General features: G+C 40.2%; 1 protein-coding gene across 1 annotated transcript; it reads left to right on the forward strand.

Annotated features, from left to right (window-relative positions):
• Positions 1 to 1,342: 1,342 nt before the first annotated feature.
• Positions 1,343 to 6,102, forward strand: LOC141129948 (fatty acid-binding protein, liver). The gene is made up of 4 exons (XM_073617968.1): positions 1,343 to 1,499; positions 2,293 to 2,465; positions 5,119 to 5,208; positions 5,983 to 6,102. The coding sequence occupies exons 1-4, from the start codon at positions 1,433 to 1,435 to the stop codon at positions 6,031 to 6,033; spliced, it is 381 nt and encodes a 126-aa protein (XP_073474069.1). The 5' UTR covers positions 1,343 to 1,432; the 3' UTR covers positions 6,034 to 6,102.
• Positions 6,103 to 24,250: the final 18,148 nt, after the last annotated feature.

A 24,250-nucleotide genomic window follows, 5' to 3' on the forward strand; every position in this document is an offset into this window, starting at 1 on the left:
ACCAGTTCATTCTGCACTCCTGTGAGCCGTTTTCAGCAGACAGCGGGCTGAAACCTGCTGTTGGCTGACGTCACAGAGCCAGTCCAAGCTCGGGCAAGATGACAGCAATAAAGTTGGGATCCGCCCACATGTGGACTGGAACTTGGCTCAGCCTCTCAGCGAGTTAAGCTGCAAGAGCAGCAGATGAGGGTGTACATATGCCACATCCATGATACTTTGCATTGCAGCAGGGCAAAAATGATCCCCACTGTTCCAGTCAGTGGACAACCCCCTAACTGCCCTGCAATTGCATGCAATGCATATAGTTGTGCCAAGCTAGTGCAGGGTTTAAGGAGTTAAGGCTAGGTTCACATTAGTGCAGGCTGCGGGAAGGTGTGGCACTGCACGCCTTCCCGCACCTGCAGAAAAACCCTGATGTAGTTTGGGAGATGCGTGGTGGTACCATTAATCCTAATGGCATCCCCGCCCACTGGAAACTGCAGCGTGGTTTACCTGACTGGAAACCACACTGCACATGTGGTTTCCCTGCAACCCCACTTTCTGAAAAGGTGTAGGGACCTTTTCCCTGCGTTTTCTGTGGGTATAGCAGCTCCTTGAAATGAATGGGTTGCTGTGCCCGAGCAAAGGCAGCCACAAGGAGGTGAGCAGGTCACATAATCTCTCCCCGCCACCTGTCAAAAGCCCTCTAAAGTGTGATCCAACTTATATGTCAGGGGCACTGCATGTGTAAACAAGGCCTTACTGTTCCTCTTGCTGGAAAGTAAGCTGCAGTGCAATGATTGCCCTGCTTCTGTGCCTCTGATGAGGGTTCTTGAATGTTACCCTATCTGTAATCAGATCCCCAGTCATCAGGGGCAGCTCTGACTCTGACAACGCTAAACTTCAGTTTAGTCATAGTCCAGAACATGGCATTGTAACTGCAGGGAGCCCACAGATAATCTTTGTGGCTAGCCCTTTGTTTTCTGCCTGTCTTTTTTGGGAACAGTTTCCATAATTCAGTTCCTCTTTAATAGGCACAAGCATTCATACTTGGTGGACTCATGTTGTTAAAAGACTTCTCATTAGAAGGGTCTATTATTGATCGCATGGAGCCTGCAAGATCTTAATTAGTTGTCGATACTGTCAACTAAGTAGCACATTGTTGTCCTTATTGCTTCATACACACTGGACACTGTCCTTCAGAGGTACATTTTTGGATGTCAGACTAAAAAGGTCTCTATTACATAATATTCACAAATGCAGAAAACACTGGACAGTGAACTATGGGTCATTTCCATGACCATCAAACAAATCATTAATAATTGATAACCATCGGGTTAATAATTATGACATGCATTAGTCTACATAGATATATAGTGCCTTAGTGAAAGAAGTTTACTATCACTCCTGTCATTTCCAAACAAGCGCATCCTGATCCATCACAAGATTCACTATGGCCTTCAGTGGGATCTGGAACGTCTATTCTCAGGAGAACTATGAATCTTTCTTAAAGGCTGTGGGTAAGTGTGCTATTAACTGACAAGCATAGAGACTATGAATTAGAAATACAAATATTTTTGAGTCATAAAGGCATAAATACCAAAGATCCTATATTGTGTTGCAAAAAAATGACAGTAGCTGCATGATTGCTATGTTTATTATGACTATTTTAAGACCACAGATAATTATTTCACTTTATTTTTTTTTTTACAGATTGCAGAAATGGCTATATTAGGAATTATTCTATTTAATATTTAAAACAATATTATAGAATTTAGACTTATATGCTGTGTACCTGTAACATTGTAAAACATTTGTTTTATGATTAATGTTATTCTATTAACTGCCGCTTGTGGTAACTCTTTACCACAAGGGAATTAAGTCCTGATCAGTGGCATCAACTCCTGACTGTTTGATTGCTGCAAGTCCTACTATATAGGCTGCCATGAGTAGACAGTATGCAGATGCAGGAGACTGAGGCAAGGTGAGAAACTTATTGAGCAAACCTTGGCTGCTAAATGATAAAAAGATATAATCTATTCTGAGCATAGGAATATCAGATCTTTGTAACCATAGATACACTGTGCCTCATGTAGCCAAAATTTCCAAAAAGAGAGGATCTTGTGTTGCTCATTGAAGCTGTAGTAAAATTAGTGGATCCATTTTAACGAATGTAGAGGGAATGAATCACAAATGATTGAACTAAAATTTGGGAAAAAGATTAATGGAATGATCTTTAATAAACCAGTATTTTGATTCTGAAAAAAAAAATTTAAAGGTGTTATGTGTATTATACATCCTTTTGCATTCCAGGTGTGCCTGACGACATCATCAAAGTGGCAAAGGATATTAAACCAGTGATTGAAATCCAGCAAAATGGAAATGACTTTGTTGTTACATTAAAGACCCCAAAGAATTCTCAGAGTAATTCCTTTACTGTTGGTCAGGAAGCAGAAATCACAAGCGCTGGAGGGAAAAAGTTTAAGGTAACAACCTAAGCCTACATCTATGAAAGGATAATGCTTGTATTTTTTTTATTTTTTTATTAATGCTACACAAATTTGCATTTCAATTTGCTAAGTGAACGTGCTTGTACATTTCTTCTGTGCAAATGAGGAAAAAATGAATGGTATTGGACTTTTTCCTTTGCTGGTTGAATGTTTTTCATTGATTTAAAATGAAGCATGCTACATTTTAGGCACTAGATCATGCTAAGTATTATAAGAATTTTCTTATGATACTTAGCACCATCTAGTTGCCAAGTTGACATTATGTCAAATAGCTAGTTCCAAATAAATGTTCCTATAACCATGGGATGACATTGCTTTTGAAAAATCCTTACCAAGGAGTAACTCCATTCATCCACCTCCCTCAATATCACTGTCCAGCTATACATCCATATGTCCATCAAGCCAAAGATAGAAATAGATATTTAAACTTGTTTTGATGCTGGTTTTACAGTGAAGCAGTTATGCCTTGGTGTTCACAGCCATTAAATGCCACTTCATCAGGAGTATCATGGGACATGTAATCACATTGTTATAGTATGTACAATGGTTTCCTGTCCAACAAGCCCAAAACACAAGGCACAGGCAGTGTTCCCCCACATACCTAAAGATACAGGGGTACCCAAAGAGACAGGCAGGGGCCCATCCCCCAGACATCTATATACATCAGATATTTTCAGTGGACATACACATGTTGGCAACTTGTTTCTGATTACACACAAGTCATAGTACCAAAAAGGGTACACCTGTATCTGCCGGTAGATGCCTTGTATTTTGGGCTTGTTGGATGGGGAGCCATTGCACATACTATAACAATATTCCACCTCCAATGATACTCCAAATGAAGCAGCATTTATTGGTTGCAAAGCACATTGGGGTTGATTTACTAAAACTGGTGAGTGCAAAATCTGGTGTAGTTCTGCATAGAAACCACTCAGCTTTCAGTTTTTTTTGTCAAAGCTTAACCACTTCCCACCCAGCCTATAGTCAATTGACAGCTGGACGGGACATTCGTCGATCCGGGTGGATGTCTTATGACATCCTCCCGGGTCATGCCTCGTGCGGAGCGGCAGGGCCAGGGTGTGGCGTGATCTGTCACCAGCTGTGTCCATCGGACAAAGCTGATGACTGATCAGTGTACTAGATCCCTGCCATTACCAAGTGATCGCTGTGACCAATCACAGAAGATCACATGACAATTTTAAACAATGGATGGCTTCTTTTCATGCCATCTGTTGTGTACAATTGTGTTGCTAGCTGTGATTGGTCACCTTGATGACATTGTCTAGACAGGGCCAATCACAGCTCATCTGTACCATGTGATTATGTGACCAATTACAGCTATTCACAACAAAACAGACTGAACAAATCAGTTTCATTCAGTAAAAATTATACCTTATACCAGTGAAGTTCCTGGTATGAACAATCATATTGTGTAAAAAAAAAAAAAAAAAAAATCCTGTTCTATGGTAACACTGTATTGCTCTGGTCACAGTGTAAAAAAAAAAATCATAAATAAAATGTCATAAAAAAAAAATAAATAAATAAAAATATATATATTATATGTTTTATTATTTTTACACACTGTCACTAGTCAGTGTCCCTGATCACTGCCACCACTGCTATATGATAACGCTGCACTGCACTGGTGATAGTATGTAAAAAAAAAAAAAAAAAAAAACAAATTGTGAAAAAAATTGTTTCTTTTAATTTATTAATTTTCCAAAAAATTATGACAAAAAAATACAACTTCAAAATCTCGCCATACCTCTTACTAAATACCTTGGACTTTCTACTTTCCAAAAAGGGGTCATTTGGGGGGTATTTGTGCTGTCCTGGTGTTTTCAGTCCTCAAGGATTGGAGATAGGCCATCAGGTACATCAGGATTGATCGATTTCCATATATATATATATATATATATATATATATATATACCATAGTTTATGGACTCTAAAACTTTCCTACAGACTAAATAATATACACTGATTAGGGTTATTTTCACCAAAACAATGTAGCAGAATAAATTTTGGCCTAAATTTATGAAGAAAGATTATTTATCTGCAAGATTTTATAACAGAAATGAAGAAAAGCTCTTTTCTTCAAAATTTTCTGTCTTTTTTCATTTATTTAGCAAGAATAAAACCCAGTGGTGATTAACGACCACTAAAAAAAAGCTCTATTTGTGTGAAAAAAAGAGAAAAATGTCATATGGGTACAGTGTTGCATGACTGTGCAATTGTCATTCAAAGTGTGACAGCGCTGAAAGCTGAAAATTGGCCTGGACAGGAAGGGGGTAAAAGTGCCCGGAATCTAAGCGGTAATTGAACAAGCTAAAGTTAGAAGCTGATTGGTTTCTATGCAGAGCTTCGCCAGATTTTGCACTCTCCATTTTTAGTAAATCAACCCCATTGTGTTAAGCCACCCCGCCTCACTGTGGAACCTGCATATGGAAACAAAAGGAACATTTTTTTTTTTTTTTTTTTGGCCAACAAATTAAAATTTTAATGGACCTGCTTTTCTGTTTTTCTTGCACATATTTTTTGAAAATACCTTTGTATAATTTAATAAAAACTCAAATAAATAAACTCCAATCATGTATATATGTTATGTTCATGTCTTCTTGGTCTTTAGGTCACTGTGAACCTAGAAGGAGGAAAACTTATCTGCAAGAGTGACACATTTTCTCACATCCAAGAAGTTAATGGAGATGAAATGGTGGAAGTATGTATACATTTTGGAATATCTTGTTATAGAACAGTGTTTTCCCAACTCTATTCTGAGGTCCCACATAAGTGCATGTTTTGCAGGTAACCTCACAGCAATGCAATTTAGCTACCTGTGTGGATATGCTCAAAACATAAATTGTTGGAGTTCCTTGAGGACAGGTTTGAGAACCCCGTTTGGCTTTAGCAGTAAAGTGACTAATACAGGGTATAACAGTGTGTTAAACAAACAAAAAACAAAAGCAGGGATTCTCCCACCAGAATAAACTGATCAGTGCTGCAGCCATTGGCTGCAAGCACTGATCACATACTGTTTTCCAGCCTGACCATTGGGCACAAGCTGCTTCTGTTGGACAGACAGCAGTACAGGTGTACCGAAATTGGCCAGTACCTGCTGAACTGGCCGATCTTCAATAGATGTATACCCAGGTTTATGAATGCATGTTCATAAACATACATGCACCAGGTTGAACGAAAAAAAACTGACAGCTCCCCCGCTGATCTGTTGTGTTCTGACAGGGGGACTTTCACTTTCAATGATAATGGTAAACAAGACAAATAGAGAGGGTGAATCTCCTTGATGGGGGCACAGACAGCAAAAAAAAAAAAAAAAACTGACAGGTGTTCTAACCCCTCTCCACTCTATCCAAAACTAAAAAAAAAAAGTTTTGACTTTAGCTATACTTTAAAGCGTTCTCTCAGGACAAATGACATAAAAACATTAAGACAGTCAGTATGCAAACATGACATAAACTTTCATTCTTTTTTGCAGCAAATCACCATCGGCTCAACAACACTGATCAGGAAAAGCAAGAGATCCTAACTTAAAGATAGTATTTTTTTACCACTAAACTGAAGAAGTCTGTTGCCTAATAAAATAAAATATATTCAAGTGTTGTAATGTGTTTTTATTTTAAAATATGCCTAAAGTACCGTATAGCATAGCTAAAGTATATATATATTTTGTGTGTGTGTATATATATATATATATATATATATATATATATATATATATATATATATATATATATATATGTGTCCTTGTAATTTCCTGCACGCTGAACTGATATAACAAATCATCTCATCGGCTTTCCTAGTTCTCTTCTGTGTACTACAAAACATCTCCTGATGCAATGGAGATGAGGGGCAGAAGAGGTGTTTGTAGTCCAAGTCAGGAAACCAGCCTTGTTTGATAATGTTGCTCCTCCATAAATACAGTCCAGTGAGTGAGTTTTGTCACTCTAGGACAGTGATGGTGAACCTTGGCACCCCAGATGTTCTGGAACTAAATTTCCCATGATGCACATGCTTTATGCAGTGTAGTGGAGCATCATGGGTAGTTCCAAAACAGCTGGAGTGCCAAGGTTCACCATCACTGCTCTAGGACAAGGATGTGCTACTAGTAGGATCAACAAGTAAAAATAAGGGGAAAAGCTTTAAAAAAAGAAACCTAATACAGCCACTTCATCTAAGCACTGGTAATCTGCAATACTGTATAACACATTTTTTGGGTTTACATACCCTTTAAGATATGCAGTAAATCAATGAAACAATCACTTGCTTGAAGAAAAGTTCAGGCTCTGAAATAGATGCATTGCTCTAAAGGCCAAAACCACCGAAAACTGAACCTTAAAGAACAAAAGTGTTCCTGCTTCGTGTTTGTTTTCTTAATTGTGGCTACTCTCCTATGTTAGCATTAAAGAGGACCTATGTATATCTGAAGGTAATTTAAAGTGTTGTTAACATTATTGCTGGAATGGCTAACTAGGAGCATTAAAAGAGCTCAGTTGCCATCAATACAGAAAATATTATTGATCGGGGCTCATCTAATGCTAGGTACATGACAAGGAAGCCTAGGCATTTGTTAATGATTTGCATGGAAGAGGAAAATCTGCCAATATAAACTCTGATCCTAACTTTTAACAGAGATAACATGACCAAAGCCTAGGATTTTGGTCACTTGAACAACATTTTCTCCAGAAAGGCTATGAATTTCATCTTTTCTGTTGCTCTTCAATTAGTCTTCATTGCATGCTGTTATCATATCTCTTTATCATTTGAACATAGCTGAAACTGTAATGCAAGGGAGTCTGCCTGCTTGATTCCCCCTATTCTGGTGAATACTCTACAGTACAGAATATTTTGTTCTTCTAATCATATACCCCTTTATAGTGACTAACAACCTACATTGCATCCATATTTATACACCTCAGTTATGGGGAGCCAGCAACAACCTATGCATCCCTCTTATTGCCATCTGTCTTTGGTGATCAAGAAAAAAAGGGTCCCCAAATAAAATTACTTTTAAAAGGTGGTCAATAGCCCTTACAGTAAAACATTTATATTGGTACTTAAAGTGTTACTAAACCCAGGACCCTGCATTCACTATATCTGGTCTCACACAGTACACAGAACATGGAAATGCAATTATTTTAGTAAATATAAACTGCTAAATACCTTTTCCCGTCAGCAGTATATAGCAGTCTTGTGACTTCTATCAGTGTCTGGCTAAAGCTTGTAGGAGAAGTTTTCATTCTCCCCTGATTGTCCTATGAGGCTGCAGGACCTCTGACTTTCTGTCTGGACAGTGATGGTTGGCCCCGTGCTGATCACATGCACCGTCCCAAGAATTAAAAAAAAAAAAAAAACTCTCTATCAATACACACCAAACTGAGCATGTGCAGAGTGACTCCAAAGTGTCCGTCTTATCAGGTGATGGATTGGGCACTGTGGAGGAAGGGGAGAATCAGAGAAGGCAGGCTCAAACAGCCTTTTTACACAATATGGAGGATAACTCCTTAGGTTCCACAGTAAATGTAACAAGCATGCTTTACTGCATATACAGACTGATTTTACTGTTGTGGGTTTAGTAACATTTTAAGTAGATATGCTACACTTGCATTATTAATCAATCTGGTCATAGAAAAATGCCCTATTTATGTTGATGATCACAGAAAAAAATTTACTTTGGTGGTCACAGGAAAAATGCCACAGTTTTACTGGCGGTTAATAAAAAAGTAATCCTCACATTGGTGACCAGTATAAATGCCCCTGATGGTATTCATTGCTAATGCTTTCTTTACGTTGGTTGTCTCTTGTTCAGTGGAGAAGGGGCCATTATGGTCAATGAAGAAGGCCAAATAGGCCTCATTACATTTGCAGACAGTGAAGAATATCCAGATTATGTTGTTGGTCACACAACTGCTCCAGCTGGAGTTACTTGATGTATAACTGCAGCAAAAACTTTTTTTGTAGTTTTGGATAGAGTGCAGAGGGATTAGAACGCTTGTCAGATTGTATGGCTCTCTGTGTCCCCGTTAAGGACATTCACCCTCTCTATTTGTCCTGTTTACCATTATCATTGAAAATGAAAGTAAAAGAAAATCCCACATTTTTAGGTTGCCCACAGAAAAGTAGTAGAGGGGAAATCTTCCAATCGGGACACTAGTTCTGATGACATGGGGGTCCCCAAGGAATTCCCTTAATTTGCAAGGATTTCCTCTCACTTCCTGTTTGGCTATGGGACAGGAAGTGAAGGGAAATCTCCTCAATGGGACACAGATGGTGAAAAAAAATCTGACAGGAATTATAATTCTCTACTGTATCCAAAATTAATAAAAAAGTTTTGCCTTTAGTTCTACTTTAAAGTGTTACTAAACCCAGGAGCCTGCATTCACTATATCTGGTCTCACGCAGTACACAAAATATGGAAATTAAATTATTTTAGTAAATATAAACTGCTAAATACCTTTTCTCATCAGCAGTATATAGCAGTCTTATGACTTCTTTCAGTGTCTGGTTAACGCTTGTAGGAGGAGTTTTCATTCTCCCCTGATTGTCCTATGAGGCTGCAGGACCCCTGACCCTTTGCCTGGACAGTGCTGATTGGCCCTGTGCTGATCACATGCACTCTTCTAAGAAAAAAAAACCTCTCTAGCACTACACACCAAACTGAGCATGTGCCCCCAATGCTCTGTTCTGTCAGGAGATGGTTTGGGGACTGTGGAAAAAGGGGAGAATCAGAGAACACAGGATCAAACAGCCTTTTTACACAATGCAGAGGATTAACCCCTTAGGTTCCACAGTGAGTATAACAAGCATACTTTACTGCATATCAGACATGTGCAGGATGAAAAAATTCGTTTAGTTTAGTTTCGTTTCGATTCGTTATTTAACTAAATTCGTTTAGTTAAATTCGTTGCATTCATTACATTCGTTTTCGGAATTTGTTTCGTTTCGTATTCGAATTCGAAAAAATTCGACCGCATTCGAAAAAATTCGACCGTATTCGAAAAAAAAACTATCAAATTCGAAAAAATTCTAACACATTCGAAAAAAGCTGTCAAATTCGAAAAAATTCTACCACATTCGAAAAAACTATCAAATTCGAAAAAATTCTAACAAATTCGAAAAAAACTATCAAATTCGAAAAAATTCTACCACATTCGAAAAAAACTGTCAAATTCGAAAAAATTCTACCACATTCGAAAAAACTGTCAAATTCGAAAAAATTCTACCACATTCAAAAAAAACTATCAAATTCAAAAAAAATTTTACTACATTCGAAAAAAATATCAAATTCGAAAAAATTCTACCACATTCGAAAAAAAACTGTCAAATTCGAAAAATTTCTACCACATTCGAAAAAAACTATAAAATTCGAAAAAATTCTAACACATTTGAAAAAACTATCAAATTCGAAAAAATTCTACCACATTCGAAAAAAACTGTCAAATTCGAAAAAATTCTAACACATTCGAAAAAAATATCAAATTCGAAAATATTCTACCACATTCGAAAAAAAACTGTCAAATTCGAAAAATTTCTACCACATTCGAAAAAAACTATAAAATTCGAAAAAATTCTAACACATTCGAAAAAACTATCAAATTCGAAAAAATTCTACCACATTCGAAAAAAACTGTCAAATTCGAAAAAATTCTACCACATTCGAAAAAAACTGTCAAATTCGAAAAAATTCTACCACATTCGAAAAAACTGTCAAATTCGAAAAAATTCTACCACATTCAAAAAAACTATCAAATTCAAAAAAAATTTTACTACATTCGAAAAAAATATCAAATTCGAAAAAATTCTACCACATTAAAAAAAAACTGTCAAATTTGAACAATTTCTACCACATTCGAAAAAAACTATAAAATTTGAAAAAATTCTACCGCATTTGAAAAAAACAATAACTGAATTTGAAAAAGTAAACTATATATATGGTTTTATATATATATATATATATATATATATATATATATAATATACACACACACACACACACATATATATATATATATATATATATATATATATATATATATATATATATATATATATAAAACCATCTTCCGAAATTTGAATTTCTTATAAAATGAATTCGAATTTGAATAGGAAAGATAGAAAACAGAATAGAAGAAAATATAATATATATATTATATTTTCTTCTATTCTGTTTTCTATCTTTTCTATTCAAATTTGAATTCATTCTATACGAAATTCAAACTTCAGAAACCATGTACCGAAATTCGAATTTCGTATAGAATGAATTCGAATTGAAAAGACTATTACAGAATATATAATATATATATATATATATATATATATATATATATATATATATATATATATATATATATATATATTATATATTCTGTAATAGTCTTTTCAATTCGAATTCATTCTATACGAAATTCGAATTTCGGTACATGGTTTCTGAAGTTTGAATTTCGTATAGAATGAATTTGAATTGAAAAGACTATTATAAAATATAAAATAATAGAAAAGAAAAGCATAAAAAAACAATAGAAGAGAATAATAAAAAAAAAAAATTTATATATATATATATATATATATATATATATATATATATATAATTTTTTTTTTTTATTATTCTCTTCTATTGTTTTTTTATGCTTTTCTTTTCTATTATTTTATATTTTATAATAGTCTTTTCAATTCAAATTCATTCTATACGAAATTCAAACTTCAGAAGCCATGTACCGAAATTCGAATTTCGTATAGAATGAATTTGAATTTGAATTGAAAAGACTATTATAAAATATAAAATAATAGAAAAGAAAAGCATAAAAAAACAATAGAAGAGAATAATAAAAAAAAAAAAAAAAAAAAAAAAAAAAATATATATATATATATATATATATATATATATATATATATATATATATATATATATTCTATTGCTTTATTATTTTATATTCTATCTTATTGTTTTTTTTTAGAAAAACGTTTTCTATTTTTTTCGAATTCGAGTATGTTTTCGAATTCGATTCGAATATGTTTTCGAATATGTTTTCGAATTCGATTCGAATATGTTTTCGAATTCGATTCGAATATGTTTTCGAATTCGTTCGTTTTTTTTTCGGATTCGTTTAAATTCTTTACTTTTGTAATTCGGAAATTCGGATGCATCCGAATTTCCGAATAATGAAAAATTCGTCCGAATTTCGATTCGGAACGAAACGAAATGCACATGCCTACTGCATATACAGACCAGTGACGTGCAGTCAGGGGAGGAAGGTGAGGCATAGCCTCACCTGCCATGAACATAAAAAAAAGAAAAAGGATCGAGTTTCAAGGGTCATAGCTCAGCAACCCGGGGGGTAGGTGGCTGAAGTGCCACCCCACCACTGGTAAAAATTTGGGGCTCCTGCCACCTATGGTTCTGGAGATACGGGGCTCCATGCGCAGCCTGTCAGAAGCCACATACAGAGCGACCAGTTTAAATACAAGTTGGCACACTCTGTTTGCAGCAGACTGAGAGGAAGTCGTGATGATGGAATGCATCAGGGCATGACCTTACAGCCACCGGAAGTGACGTTTTGAGGTCCACAGCCAGGAAGAGACAACCTTTTTTTCTATCCGAGTACCTATGGGATATCCAGTACAGCTCTGACACCCTCCATGATGTGGATGACATTCGTTGGTAACATATCAAGGCCTGATGTGTTCTACTTTCTGGTGAGTGAGTACCCCTAAGGGAAGTGTGACGCGCGGCTTCAGGAGTCTGGTGTGAGGTGCACATCTTCAATATTTTAGGACCACTTTAGGACCACCATCTGTCATTCATTTTTTCTCATGTGCTGCAAATCATATGAAAGCTGGGTATATTAAGAAATGACAGTAACACTGCTTTAGTAATCATTGTATTCATTTAAGTACTTGTGGACATTTTACTATTTTGTATGAACTGTTTTTTTGGCAATTTATTGCATTTTAAATGGCAGCTGACACTAGTATCGCTGCGGTTCATCGAATCACTGTGATTAATGCATAGTGTTTATTATTGTTATATTTACCAGCTCCATAGCGCCGAGATAGTGGAAGAAGGCCTGGGTTTTCACTATATTTAGATAAAAAGAATCGTTGAGATATAAGCAAAGGTCATAAACATGTACAAGAACTAGAACAGGGATCATAGATACAGGTACACGGAAATAGATACTCAGAGAGGCAACAAATAAGTGCACTGAGCAGGTTTAAATAGCTTTCCGATACCTCAGAGGAAGTGGTCGCTAACATCTAAGCACATGTACTTATAAAGACTTCATTCAGTTGTCTGGGGATTTAGAAACATTTGTATACAGTGGATATATAAAGTCTACACACCCCTGTTAAAATGTCAGGTTTCTGTGATGTAAAACAATGAGACAAAGATAAGTCATTTCAGAACTTTTTCCACCTTTTTAATGTGACTTATAAATTGTACAACTCAGTTGAACAACAAACTGAAATCTTTTAGGTGGAGGGAAGTAAAATAAAAAAATAAAATAATATGGTTGCAAAAGTGTGCACACCCTTAAAGTAATACTTTGCTGAAGCACCTTTTGACTTTATTACAGTACTCAGTCTATTTGGGTATGAGTCTATCAGCATGGCACATCTTGACTTGACTAGCAAAAAGTGAAAGCTGCTACAATTTATTTGGAGAGTTGCTGTGATTTCACTTTTTGCTTTTAAAGAATTTACTTCATGTGAGTTTAATGATTGAAGACTTTTTCTGAGTGTTTTAATTAAACTGGTTTTACGTTATTACACTATTTGGAGCACTTTATTATTTACATGTGGAGAGATCCTAAGTGATGTTCACGGTTGGATTCTGAAATTCACTTAGTCCCCTTTCACACTTATACAACTTGTCCCACGATTTTGTACTGCAAAATCGTATGACAAGTCATTCTCCATGATTTTCAATGACTACCATTCATATTGGCACGACTTTAAGTCGTGCCGACTTCAAAGTAGTCCCTGCACTACTTTGGTCCAACTTCCATGCGAGTTGTACTCTATAGACCTCAATGTTAAACCCTCAAGTAGCATGCAAATAGTACCTGAATAATATAGACACGATTTCAGTACGACTTTGTAAGCACAAGCCTCACACCATGTATGTTTTCATTTGTTAATACCAAAGTTGTGGCAAAGTCGTACAAAGTAGTACTGATCCCAAATCACGGCAAAATTGCGCAAATTCGTGGTAAAATCGCGCCCGCGAAATCACGTTAAAATCGTGCGACTTTGAAGTCGCACAAGTGTGAAAGGGGCCTTAACCCCTTTGTGTGTGGTTGAAAGTGCTTTAGCCAAGCACGAGAGTGCAAGGCATTGGAAGCCGGTGAGTGCGTTATCTGAAGGGTGCGGAATCACTGTCACATATTGGTGTGGTGGAAGAATTAAGAAGACACTACATAAAGCTTTAACATTGGAAAAATATGTTTATAGACTTTTTTTTCAGATAAATTTGCTTTTTATTTTTTATTACTAGTCACAGGGTGATCAAACATTCATTGTTGCATGATTAGTTAGATACAGAAAAGTAAGTTGGGACTTTAAATAAGGTTAAAGGGGGCGTTCAAATCCCCTCCTCCATCCCGGTTCAATATACGGTATATAAAAAGAAAAAAACAAAAAAGGGAGAACAAAGGACGGGACTTTAAATGAGGCACACGGGAGCAGATACAAAAATTAAAAAGCAAAACTAATTTATATAGATTCAAAATAATCACATATTTAATATCATTGCACATAGCTAAAAAGAACTTTGTATTTCATCAAAAATAAACATTCCAACATGGACTTGTTTGCAAATACATGATAAGTTATATATCTAAAAAGGTACAATGATATAGGGTATATGACACACAGAGGTGTCCATTAAAAGGGATTACAGGCATACCCCACTTTTAAGTACACAATGGGGTTTATTTACTAAAGCTAGAAAGTGCAAAATCAGGCTCACTTCTGCATAGAAACCAATGAGCTTCTAACCCCAGCTTGTTCAATTAAGCTTTGGTAATAAAACCTTGAAGCTCATTGGTTTGTATGCAGAATTGAGCCTGATTTTGCACTTTCCAGCTTTAGTAAATAAACCACATTGTGTACTTAAAAGTGGGGTATGCCTGTACAAAGGAAAAATGCAAATAAAGATGGAACGTCCATACATGATTGTTGGTTGGGTAGTTGTAATCTCTACGCGTTTCGGGACCTTATAGCCACTTGTCAGGAGCAAAACCGCAAGGGTTACCTAGGGATATGAGAAACAGCCATACTTTAAAAGATTGAAGAAAAAGAGGGGGTGGGCAAATATAGGATATGTCCCCAACATATGTACACTTAACCCACCAACTTACATATATGTCTGCGCAATGGCGGTGCGGCCCCATGGGTCAGGCCGACCAAGGATACCACACCCCGGAGCTGAGGGGGCCCACCCAGGTGGCACACAACCGGCCCAAGGCCAAACCCCTGGTGGGTCACAGATGGAAGTGATGATGGTGGATGGTGAAAGGAAGAAGGAAGTGCGAAAGGGACGGTTGTCCCCAAGATTGGGGGGGACCTGTGAAAAATTGAGTGAGTGGGACCTGTGAAAAATTGAGTTCCCCCTCCCCCTTGGTGTGATGCGGGGAACCCGCAGTGCACGTCGCAGCTCCGGGACGTGACACGACAGCACAGCCAGAACCACCAAGGGCCACCGACACCAGGGCACACACATAATATGCATGGTCATGATTTATAAACATGAAATAACAAATATGGCTGCAATTATGTTAAAAAGGGACAAATGCATGTTTAAGAAAATAAAATAGAAAAAATTCAACAAATAGAAAATTGCCAATAAATTGGAATAAAAGGACCATAATTGTTATTAATGCGACCGTGTGCCTCCAAAATCGGTTGCATTAACAACAATTATGGTCCTTTTATTCCAATTTATTGGCAATTTGTTATTTCATGTTTATCAATCATGACCATGCATATTATGTGTGCGCCCTGGTGTCGGTGGCCCTGGTGTCGGGGCCTCCCCCACTGCACGTCGGCATCATGCATCCTGTGCTGGCTGTTTTGGCATCCTCGTGGCATACTTCAGTCGGACTGTTCACCATCTCCAGCGTTCGGGGGACTTGACATGACGCATTCGGTTGAGCGGCTTGGTTTTACCGGCCGTCTCCCCAGGGCGCCTCCCTTGCCCCCATGTTCGGCTGGTGCATGACGTTGGGGGCTTATGCATGGCGGCACCTCCCGCCTAAGCCTCCCCCTGTTCTTTTTGGGCTTCACAGTCTGGTTTCCTCCAGTCATCTTTTCCCCCTTGGAACCATACACTTTTTGGCATCCCTTCCCACATTTAACCTTGAGCAGGTATCTATATTTTTTCTTTTCACCCCTTCATTATTTTTCCCAATTTTCCTTTTCCCCCTTTTTCAGGCCAAGTATCTTGCATCAGTTTTTCCTTTTTTCCTTTGACTTATCACTCACTTAATTTTTCACAGGTCCCGCCCAATCTTGGGGACAACCGTCCCTTTCGCACTTCCTTCTTCCTTTCACCATCATCATTTCCATCTGTGACCCACCAGGGGTTCAGCCTTGGGCCGGTTGTGTGCCGCCTGAGTGGGCCCCCTCAGCTCCAGGGCGTGGTATCCTTGGTCGGCATGACCCGTGGGGCCGCACCTGCGCACCGCCATTGCGCAGACATATATGTAAGTTGGTGGGTTAGGTGTACATATGTTGGGGATATATCCTACATTTGCCCATCCCCTCTTTTTCTTCAATCTTTTAAAGTATGGCTGTTTCTCATATCCCTAGGTAACCCTTGCGGTTTTGCTCCTGACGAGTGGCTATAAGGTCCCGAAACGCGTAGAGCTTACACCTACCATAGGTGTACCCAACCAACAATCATGTATGGACGTTCCATCTTTATTTGCGTTTTTCCTTTGTAATCTCTTTTAATGGACAGCTCTGTGTGTCATATACCCTATATCATTGTACCTTTTTAGATATATAACTTATCATGTATTTGCAAACAAGTCCATGTTGGAATGTTTATTTTTGATGAAATACAAAGTTCTTATTAGCTATGTGCAATGATATTAAATATGTGATTATTTTGAATCTATATAAATTAGTTTTGTGTTTAATTTTTGTATCTGCTCCCGTGTGCCTCATTTAAAGTCCCGTCCTTTGTTCTCCCTTTTTTGTTTTTTTCTTTTTATATTCATTGTTGCATGTTTTGTAATTTATATACATGTTTCACTTTAATATTGAATTTAGCGCCACTATTTTTATCTGATTTCTGTTAGAGGTTTAAATATTGTTCACAATCTCTGCATTTGGCCTAATGTGTTAAAGGTGCACTACTTGTCCCATAACATTATCTTGTTTAGATCAGATGAGCTGTAAACTAGGGTTGCACTGATACCACTTTTTTAAGACCGAGTACAAGTACCGATACGTTTTTTCAAGTACTCGCCGATACCGATACTTTTTTTTTATGTCATGAGACAGTGGCACTACTATGCAGCACTGATGGGCACTGGTCGGTGGCACTGATGTGGAGACGTGGATTGTGTCAGTAGTTTTTTAATTTTTTTCTTTTTTTACAATTTTATTTTTTACAATTGATTTTTTTAATTATTTTTTACAGATTATATATATATATATATATATATATATATATATATATATATATATATATATATATATATATATATATTTTTTTTTTTTTTTACAATGATTTCTTTTTGTGGGGGGAGGGGGGTAGTGGACATTTTTTATTTTATTTTTACAATTTAACTATTAAATATTTATTACAATTCTTTCTTTTTTTAATTATTTTTTTTTTTATATCAGCCCTGTTGAAAGGACCCCTGACAGCTCCCCTTTGAGGAAGAGAAAGGGACTGAGGACACAGATTCCCCAGTGCATTTCTCTGCTGCCTCAGATGTTCCTGCACCGATCTCCCTGTATAGCTTGCAATAAAGCAGCTGAAAGCCACGGGAGGGAGAGGAGAAGCGGCTGTCAGCTGCTTTATTGAAAGCTGCCCCCACCACCACACTGATCATCTGTGAGGCTGCCCTGGTATCGGATTAAGCATCGGAGCATTTGCACGAGTACAAATGCTTGGTATTGGCACCGATACTAGTATCAGTATCGGTGCAACCCTACTGTAAACTGAGACAAAATCATTCCATCAGAAACACAGTGTTTCTCTGGTCCCCTAGGGTACATGGTGTACTTGGTAAATAGTTCCCTAGTGTGAATAGCACTTTGTTCTATATTTCTATGTGCTGTAGAAGATGCGATCCTGGGGTTGACAGGGCCCAAATCCTCCTCCCCCTACCCCAGTTTCTGAGCACATGTGTTGGAAAGTGAGCACTTCCATGGCTTAACAGTTGACACACCCACAAATCGAGCTTAGATCCAAGGAGAAGCATTAGAAGCAGCAGGACCGTGGGTTAAAACATATAAGTACTATAATGTGAAAAAAAAAAAAAAAAACATATAAGTAAAGATAAACCTTCACCTGTTATTTAGTGTTTCCCCCTATCTCCATGTTAGCTGCACTTTCAGTGTTTTTCTGCTCTTTTTGCTCCCAGACATCTTTTCCACCCTCAGTGGAGATGACCGGCATGTATCAGTTTCTGTTCGATCAATCTTCCTGTCAGAGACACTGTTTACATCCCAAAACCAAGGGCCAATTACCGGGAAACCATGTCAATCCAAAATCTGGTGGGCACTGAGAAGTCTATCTCTGTGTCTGTGCCTGCTCTTTGCACGTAATGGTGGCACCAGGGAGACCCTGGAAGGGAAGGGGCCACTCTGTAGGTGTATTTGTGCATAGGAAAACCTACTTCTCATATTTCTGAAATTAAGGCATCAAGGATAAAATGGCCCAGCAAATAAGCAGCTATGTGAATAATGCTTCTTCAGTGTATTTAAAGTGGGGTTCCACTCAAATTTTTAACTTAATCTTACCCCCTTCAGTTAATTGCATAGATGTTCAAATGCCGCACGTTATTTTTTTTTATCGCTGTAATTACCTTTATATTGTACTTTATTATGGCACTTCCTGTCTCTCCTCCCATGGGAGTAGGCGTGTTTATTGCCTTTCCCCGGCACCGCACTGTCTCCTGGGAGCTTAGTGTCAGGCTTCCCAAGATTCAGTGTGGAAACAATGATCATGCTTGTGAACAAGCTGTGAATGAACAGCATTCACCGCATCCAGGAAATCAATGCTTGTGGGCTTCACGTGCCCACAAGCAAGATGGAAACAGCCAGCATCACATTTTTTAAGTTATTCTTCAGTACGAAAACAGACAGAGGCGGAAATATTACACCCAAACTGTGAGTATTATTTTGGGGTTAGCAAAGTGTCTCAATGACCTAAAAAAAAAAAAAACAAGATTGGTCGCCGGACTCCCACTTTAATAGCTTATAGGTTTTACACTCGGTTCACATCTGTGCAGCGATTCCCGCACCTGCAACCACCCGCAGTGAAACCTCACTGCTCTGCGGAATTGAGCGGGGTTGGCATTCATTCTGAGGGGCAGCCCCACACATGTAGAATCACAGTGCGTGTGCAGGAACCGCAGGAAAATCGCATGGTCATAAAGACCATGCGATTTCCCTGAGGGCCGCGTTTTTGAAAAGGTGCATGCACTTTAATAGGCTGCGGTGCCCGCAAAAATGCTAAGGCATGAACCTAACGTAATACAACTTTCAGTATAAAACACTAGTGGATCATTGTAGTTACTATACCTTAAAGGATTATTAAAAGAGTGGACCTCAACCTTCTTTTCTGGGGTCCCCTGCTGGTGCTTTTGGTTCCTTCTCTTCTGCGACTGCCTCCATAGCAAGTGCTTGCTATGGTGGCAGACATGCGAGTTTGCTCCTGAGCCAGACTCCATGGGACACACAGTGCAGCTCGACCCTGCCCTGCTCCCTTCTTACAGGATTTGATTGACTGCCCCTATGCCTGTGAGTAGAGAGAAAGAAAGTACAGTGCTGGATCGAGAGAAGGGCCAGTTGGGTATTTGGTGGTGGTGGTGGGGGGGGCTGTGGGGAGCTGATACTGGAAAGATTTTTAATTTAAATGCATAGAATGCGTAAAGGTGAAAAATACCTTAAAGTGTTACTAAACCCGCAACAGTAAAATCTGTCTGTATATGGAGTAAAGCATGCTTGTTATACTCACTGTGGAACCTAAGGGATTAATTCTCTGCATTGTGTAATGCCCTGTACACACGATCAGACATTCCGACAAAAAAATCCATGGATTTTTTCCAACGGATGTTGGCTCAAACTTGTCTTGCATACACACGGTCACACAAATCTTGCTGGAAATTCCGAACGTCAAGAACGCGACTTACGACGAGCCGAGAAAAATGAAGTTCAATAGCCAGTGCGGCTCTTCTGCTTGATTCTGAGCATGCGTGGCACTTAGTGCGTCGGAATTGTGTACACACGATCGGAATTTACGCAAACGGATTTTGTTGTCGGAAAATTTGAGAACCAGATCTCAAATTTTGTGCGACGGAAATTCCGAAGGAAACTGTCTGATGGAGCCTACACAGGGTCGGAATTTCCGACAACAAGCTCCGATCGCACATTTTACGTCGGAAAGTCCAACCATGTGTACGCGGCATTAAGGCTGTTTGAATCCTGTCTTTTCTGATCCTCCCCTTTTACTGTCCCTAATGCATCTGCTCAGGCCTGGATTTACTCCCTTTGCCGCTCCAAGGCCGGGTCCTTCAATGCCGCCCCCCCCCCACACACACACACACATACACCACGTCCTTTATCGATGACTTCTACAATAGATCAATTAAAAACATATCTCCATACACGAGAACACTGAAAATAACTGGCTTTAATTGTACAGACTAAAAATACTTCAGGGTAAGCGCGCGAGGGGTAGGCAAATTTTCAAGGCAATGGCTGGTGTTAGTGCTTCAATCATCCCCGGCACCATGGTTGTTATGGTGTCAGGATAATTGAAACACATTATTTCTATCATTACATTGTAATATAAACTGAAATAGTTCAACTCACCATAATGCAGAATCATTGGGAGCCCTGAGCGTGTCACTTGCCACCATCTCTTGTCACTTGCCACTATGCCTGCCACCAGATGGGGATGTCACTTGCCACCATGCCTGCCACCAGATGGGGATGTCACTTGCTACGCTGCCTGCCACCAGATGGGGATGTCACTTGCCACTATGCCTGCCACCAGATGGGGATGTCACTTGCCACGCTGCCTGCCACCAGATGGGGATGTCACTTGCTACGCTGCCTGCCACCAGATGGGGATGTCACTTGCCACGCTGCCTGCCACCAGATGGGGATGTCACTTGCCATGCTGCCTGCCACTAGATGGGGATGTCACTTGCTACGCTGCCTGCCACCAGATGGGGATGTCACTTGCCACACTGCCTGCCACCAGATGGGGATGTCACTTGCCAGGCTGCCTGCCACCAGATGGGGATGTCACTTGCTACGCTGCCTGCCACCAGATGGGGATGTCCCTTGCCACTATGCCTGCCACCAGATGGGGATGTCACTTGCCACCATGCCTGCCACCAGATGGGGATGTCACTTGCCACCATGCCTGCCACCAGATGGGGATGTCACTTGCCACCATGCCTGCCACCAGATGGGGATGTCACTTGCCACGCTGCCTGCCACCAGATGGGGACGTCACTTGCTACGCTGCCTGCCACCAGATGGGGATGTCACTTGCCACTATGCCTGCCACCAGATGAGGATGTCACTTGCCACCATGCCTGCCACCAGATGGGGATTTCACTTGCCACGCTGCCTGCCACCAGATGGAGATGTCCCTTGCCACGCTGCCTGCCACCAGATGGGGATGTCACTTGCCACGCTGCCTGCCACCAGATGGGGATGTCACTTGCCACGCTGCCTGCCACCAGATGGGGATGTCACTTGCCACGCTGCCTGCCACCAGATGGGGATGTCACTTGCTACGCTGCCTGCCACCAGATGGGGATGTCACTTGCTACGCTGCCTGCCACCAGATGGGGATGTCACTTGTTATGCTGCCTGCCACCAGATGGGGATGTCACTTGCCACTATGCCTGCCACCAGATGGGGATGTCACTTGCCACTATGCCTGCCACCAGACGGGGATGTCACTTGCCACCATGCCTGCCACCAGATGGGGATGTCACTTGCCACCATGCCTGCCACCAGATGGGGATGTCACTTGCCACCATGCCTGCCACCAGATGGGGATGTCACTTGCCATGCTCCCTGCCACCAGATGGGGATGTCACTTGCCATGCTGCCTGCCATCAGAAGGAGGAGGGCGGAACAGCGGTGCGGGCAATGAGAGATGTCATCTCTCTCCCCCGCCGCTGCACCGCTGACATTACTAGCTACTCTCGATTTTTTTTTAAATGGTGCCAGGCGGCGCAATCATGCTACTGCGCATGCGCCGCCCGGCCGAGCGCTTACGAGCTTTCCCGAGCCCAGCCGGCTTCGGAACGGCGCATGCGCAGTTGCGTGGTTGGCTCGCAGCCATGTTTTCTATGGGCACTGGTGCCCATAATAGACTTTAATAGGCAGCACGAAATGGGGGGCGGCCGCGAAGTCGCTGCAGGAGCGGCGCTGCCCCTACACCACTGCCGCCCCGAGGCCTGGCCTCGGTGGCCTTGTGGCAAATCCGGCCCTGCATCTGCTGATAGTACAGAGGCTTGGAGTCACTCATGCTCAGTTAGGTGTATATTGCTAGAGTTTTTTTTTTTTCTCCTCTTGGGAGAGTGCATGTGATCAGCATAGGGTCGATCAGCACTGTCCAGGCAGAGGGTCCTGCATCCTCATAGGACAATCAGAGGAGAATAAAAACTCCTCCTACAAGCTTTAGGATTGAAAATATATTTATTGGTAGTTTAACAGAAAATACATGGAAATCATAGGTGTGCACAGCCTATTGCATTAGGGTGTGCACCTCAAAGCTCAAATACATATAGGTGTGCATGTGTATACATACTGACGGTGTCAGTAGAGCAGTGGCGGGTGCCAGTAAGGCAGAGATTGGTGTCAGTAAGGCAGTGGATGGTGTCAGTAGGTTTTATTAGTATTATTATTTTATTTTTATTCATATCAGGGGTTTAAACAGGGAGAATCTGCACCACACAGGGTGATTAGGGTGTGCCCAGGCACACCTGGCACACCCTGTGCGCACGCCTATGATGGAAATACATCAGCTCAAGTTTGGCTTGCATACACACGGTCACACAAAAGTTCTCTGAACTTTCGACCGTCAAGAATGCGGTGACGTACAACACTACGACGAGCCGAGGAAATGAAGTTGAAAGCTTCCAAGCATGCGTCGAATTGTTTCCGAGCATGCATAGGGATTTTGCGTGTCGGAATTTGTACAGACGATCGGAATTTCCAGAGAACAGAAGTTGGCGGGAGTTCGGCCAGCAAAAGTCCGATGGATGGAGCATACACATGCTTGGAATTTCCGACCAAAAGCTCACATCGGACTTTTGCTGGTGGAATTTCCGATCGTGTAAACAGGGCATAAATGTTATGCAGTACAATATTAACATCAACGACCATTGCTTGGTGCGGGGAGTAATTCTGGCTAGGAGAGCCTTGTTGCTCATAATAAGATTGTATGCACAAAAAAAATTAAGATTAATATTAAAAAGGGAAGAAGGAGGGGGGAGCGACCCAGTATTGGGTGTGAATTGGAAGAGGAAAGGGAAGAAAAAGAGGAGAGAGGGAGGAAGAAGAAACAGAGAAAATGTAAGAGAGAAAAAGTTGTAAAAGAGCATAAGGGCTGCTGAGGAGACATTCAAGGAGAGGTGTAACTAGGGGACAGTGAGGGGGGGGGGGGGGGGACACCCTCAGGTACATGTTCTGCCTGTCCCACTGTCAGGTTACATGATAGGATGATCATGTCGGTGTTGGCAGCATGTTGGTGAGAGTTTCGGAGGCGGAGAAGCAGAGCCAGATGGACCACAGTATTTTGTACTTATCAAAGGTGTCTTTGTCAAGGGCCAGCATCTCCTCCATTTTCATGGTATCATTCATGATCGAGACCCATTGTGATAAAGGAGGAGTGGTGGATGTTTTCCAGAATGATGGGATGAGCTGTCTAGCTGAAGACATAAAAAAACGGAGGAGATTCCATTTCTGCAATGTTACTGACCCAGGGAGTATTGAAAGAAGGGCAATCTTAGGGGAAGGTGTCAGCGTTCATCATAAATTTTTTATAGCATTCAAATACCTGAATCCAGAAGGGACGGATCCTCTCACATTCCTACCAGATATGTAGGTAGGTCCCTGTGGAGGAAGAACATTGCCAGCAGGGTGCTGGAGTAGATGGAAATGGAAAAAATTTGTGTAATGTGGAGGGGTCCCTGTACCAACTTGACAGAATTTTGTAGTTCTTTTCCTGCGAATAGCAGGATTTTGTGGATTTATGAGTAAAGTGGAACGAGGTCTGCCAGTCTGGTCGGGGAATGTCCTCTCCCAAGTCTGCAGAACATATCCTGGTATAAGGTGGTAAGTCATCATGTGTAAGAGCTTGTAAGAGACAGTGTATGGACGAAAGAAGGTGTCTGGGTGTTTCGGCGAGGGAGCACAGCCATTCAAATTCTGTATAGGAGCGGTGGATTTGGGAGGAAGAATGTAAATGTTTTGTGAATGTGGATAAGTGGAGGGTGGTGAGCCAATCGCGGGATCCTGTCGGTGTGACTGGTGTC

This window comes from Aquarana catesbeiana, linkage group LG02 (assembly GCF_042186555.1).
Source record: "Aquarana catesbeiana isolate 2022-GZ linkage group LG02, ASM4218655v1, whole genome shotgun sequence".
In the NCBI taxonomy this organism is placed as follows: Eukaryota; Metazoa; Chordata; class Amphibia; order Anura; family Ranidae; genus Aquarana; species Aquarana catesbeiana.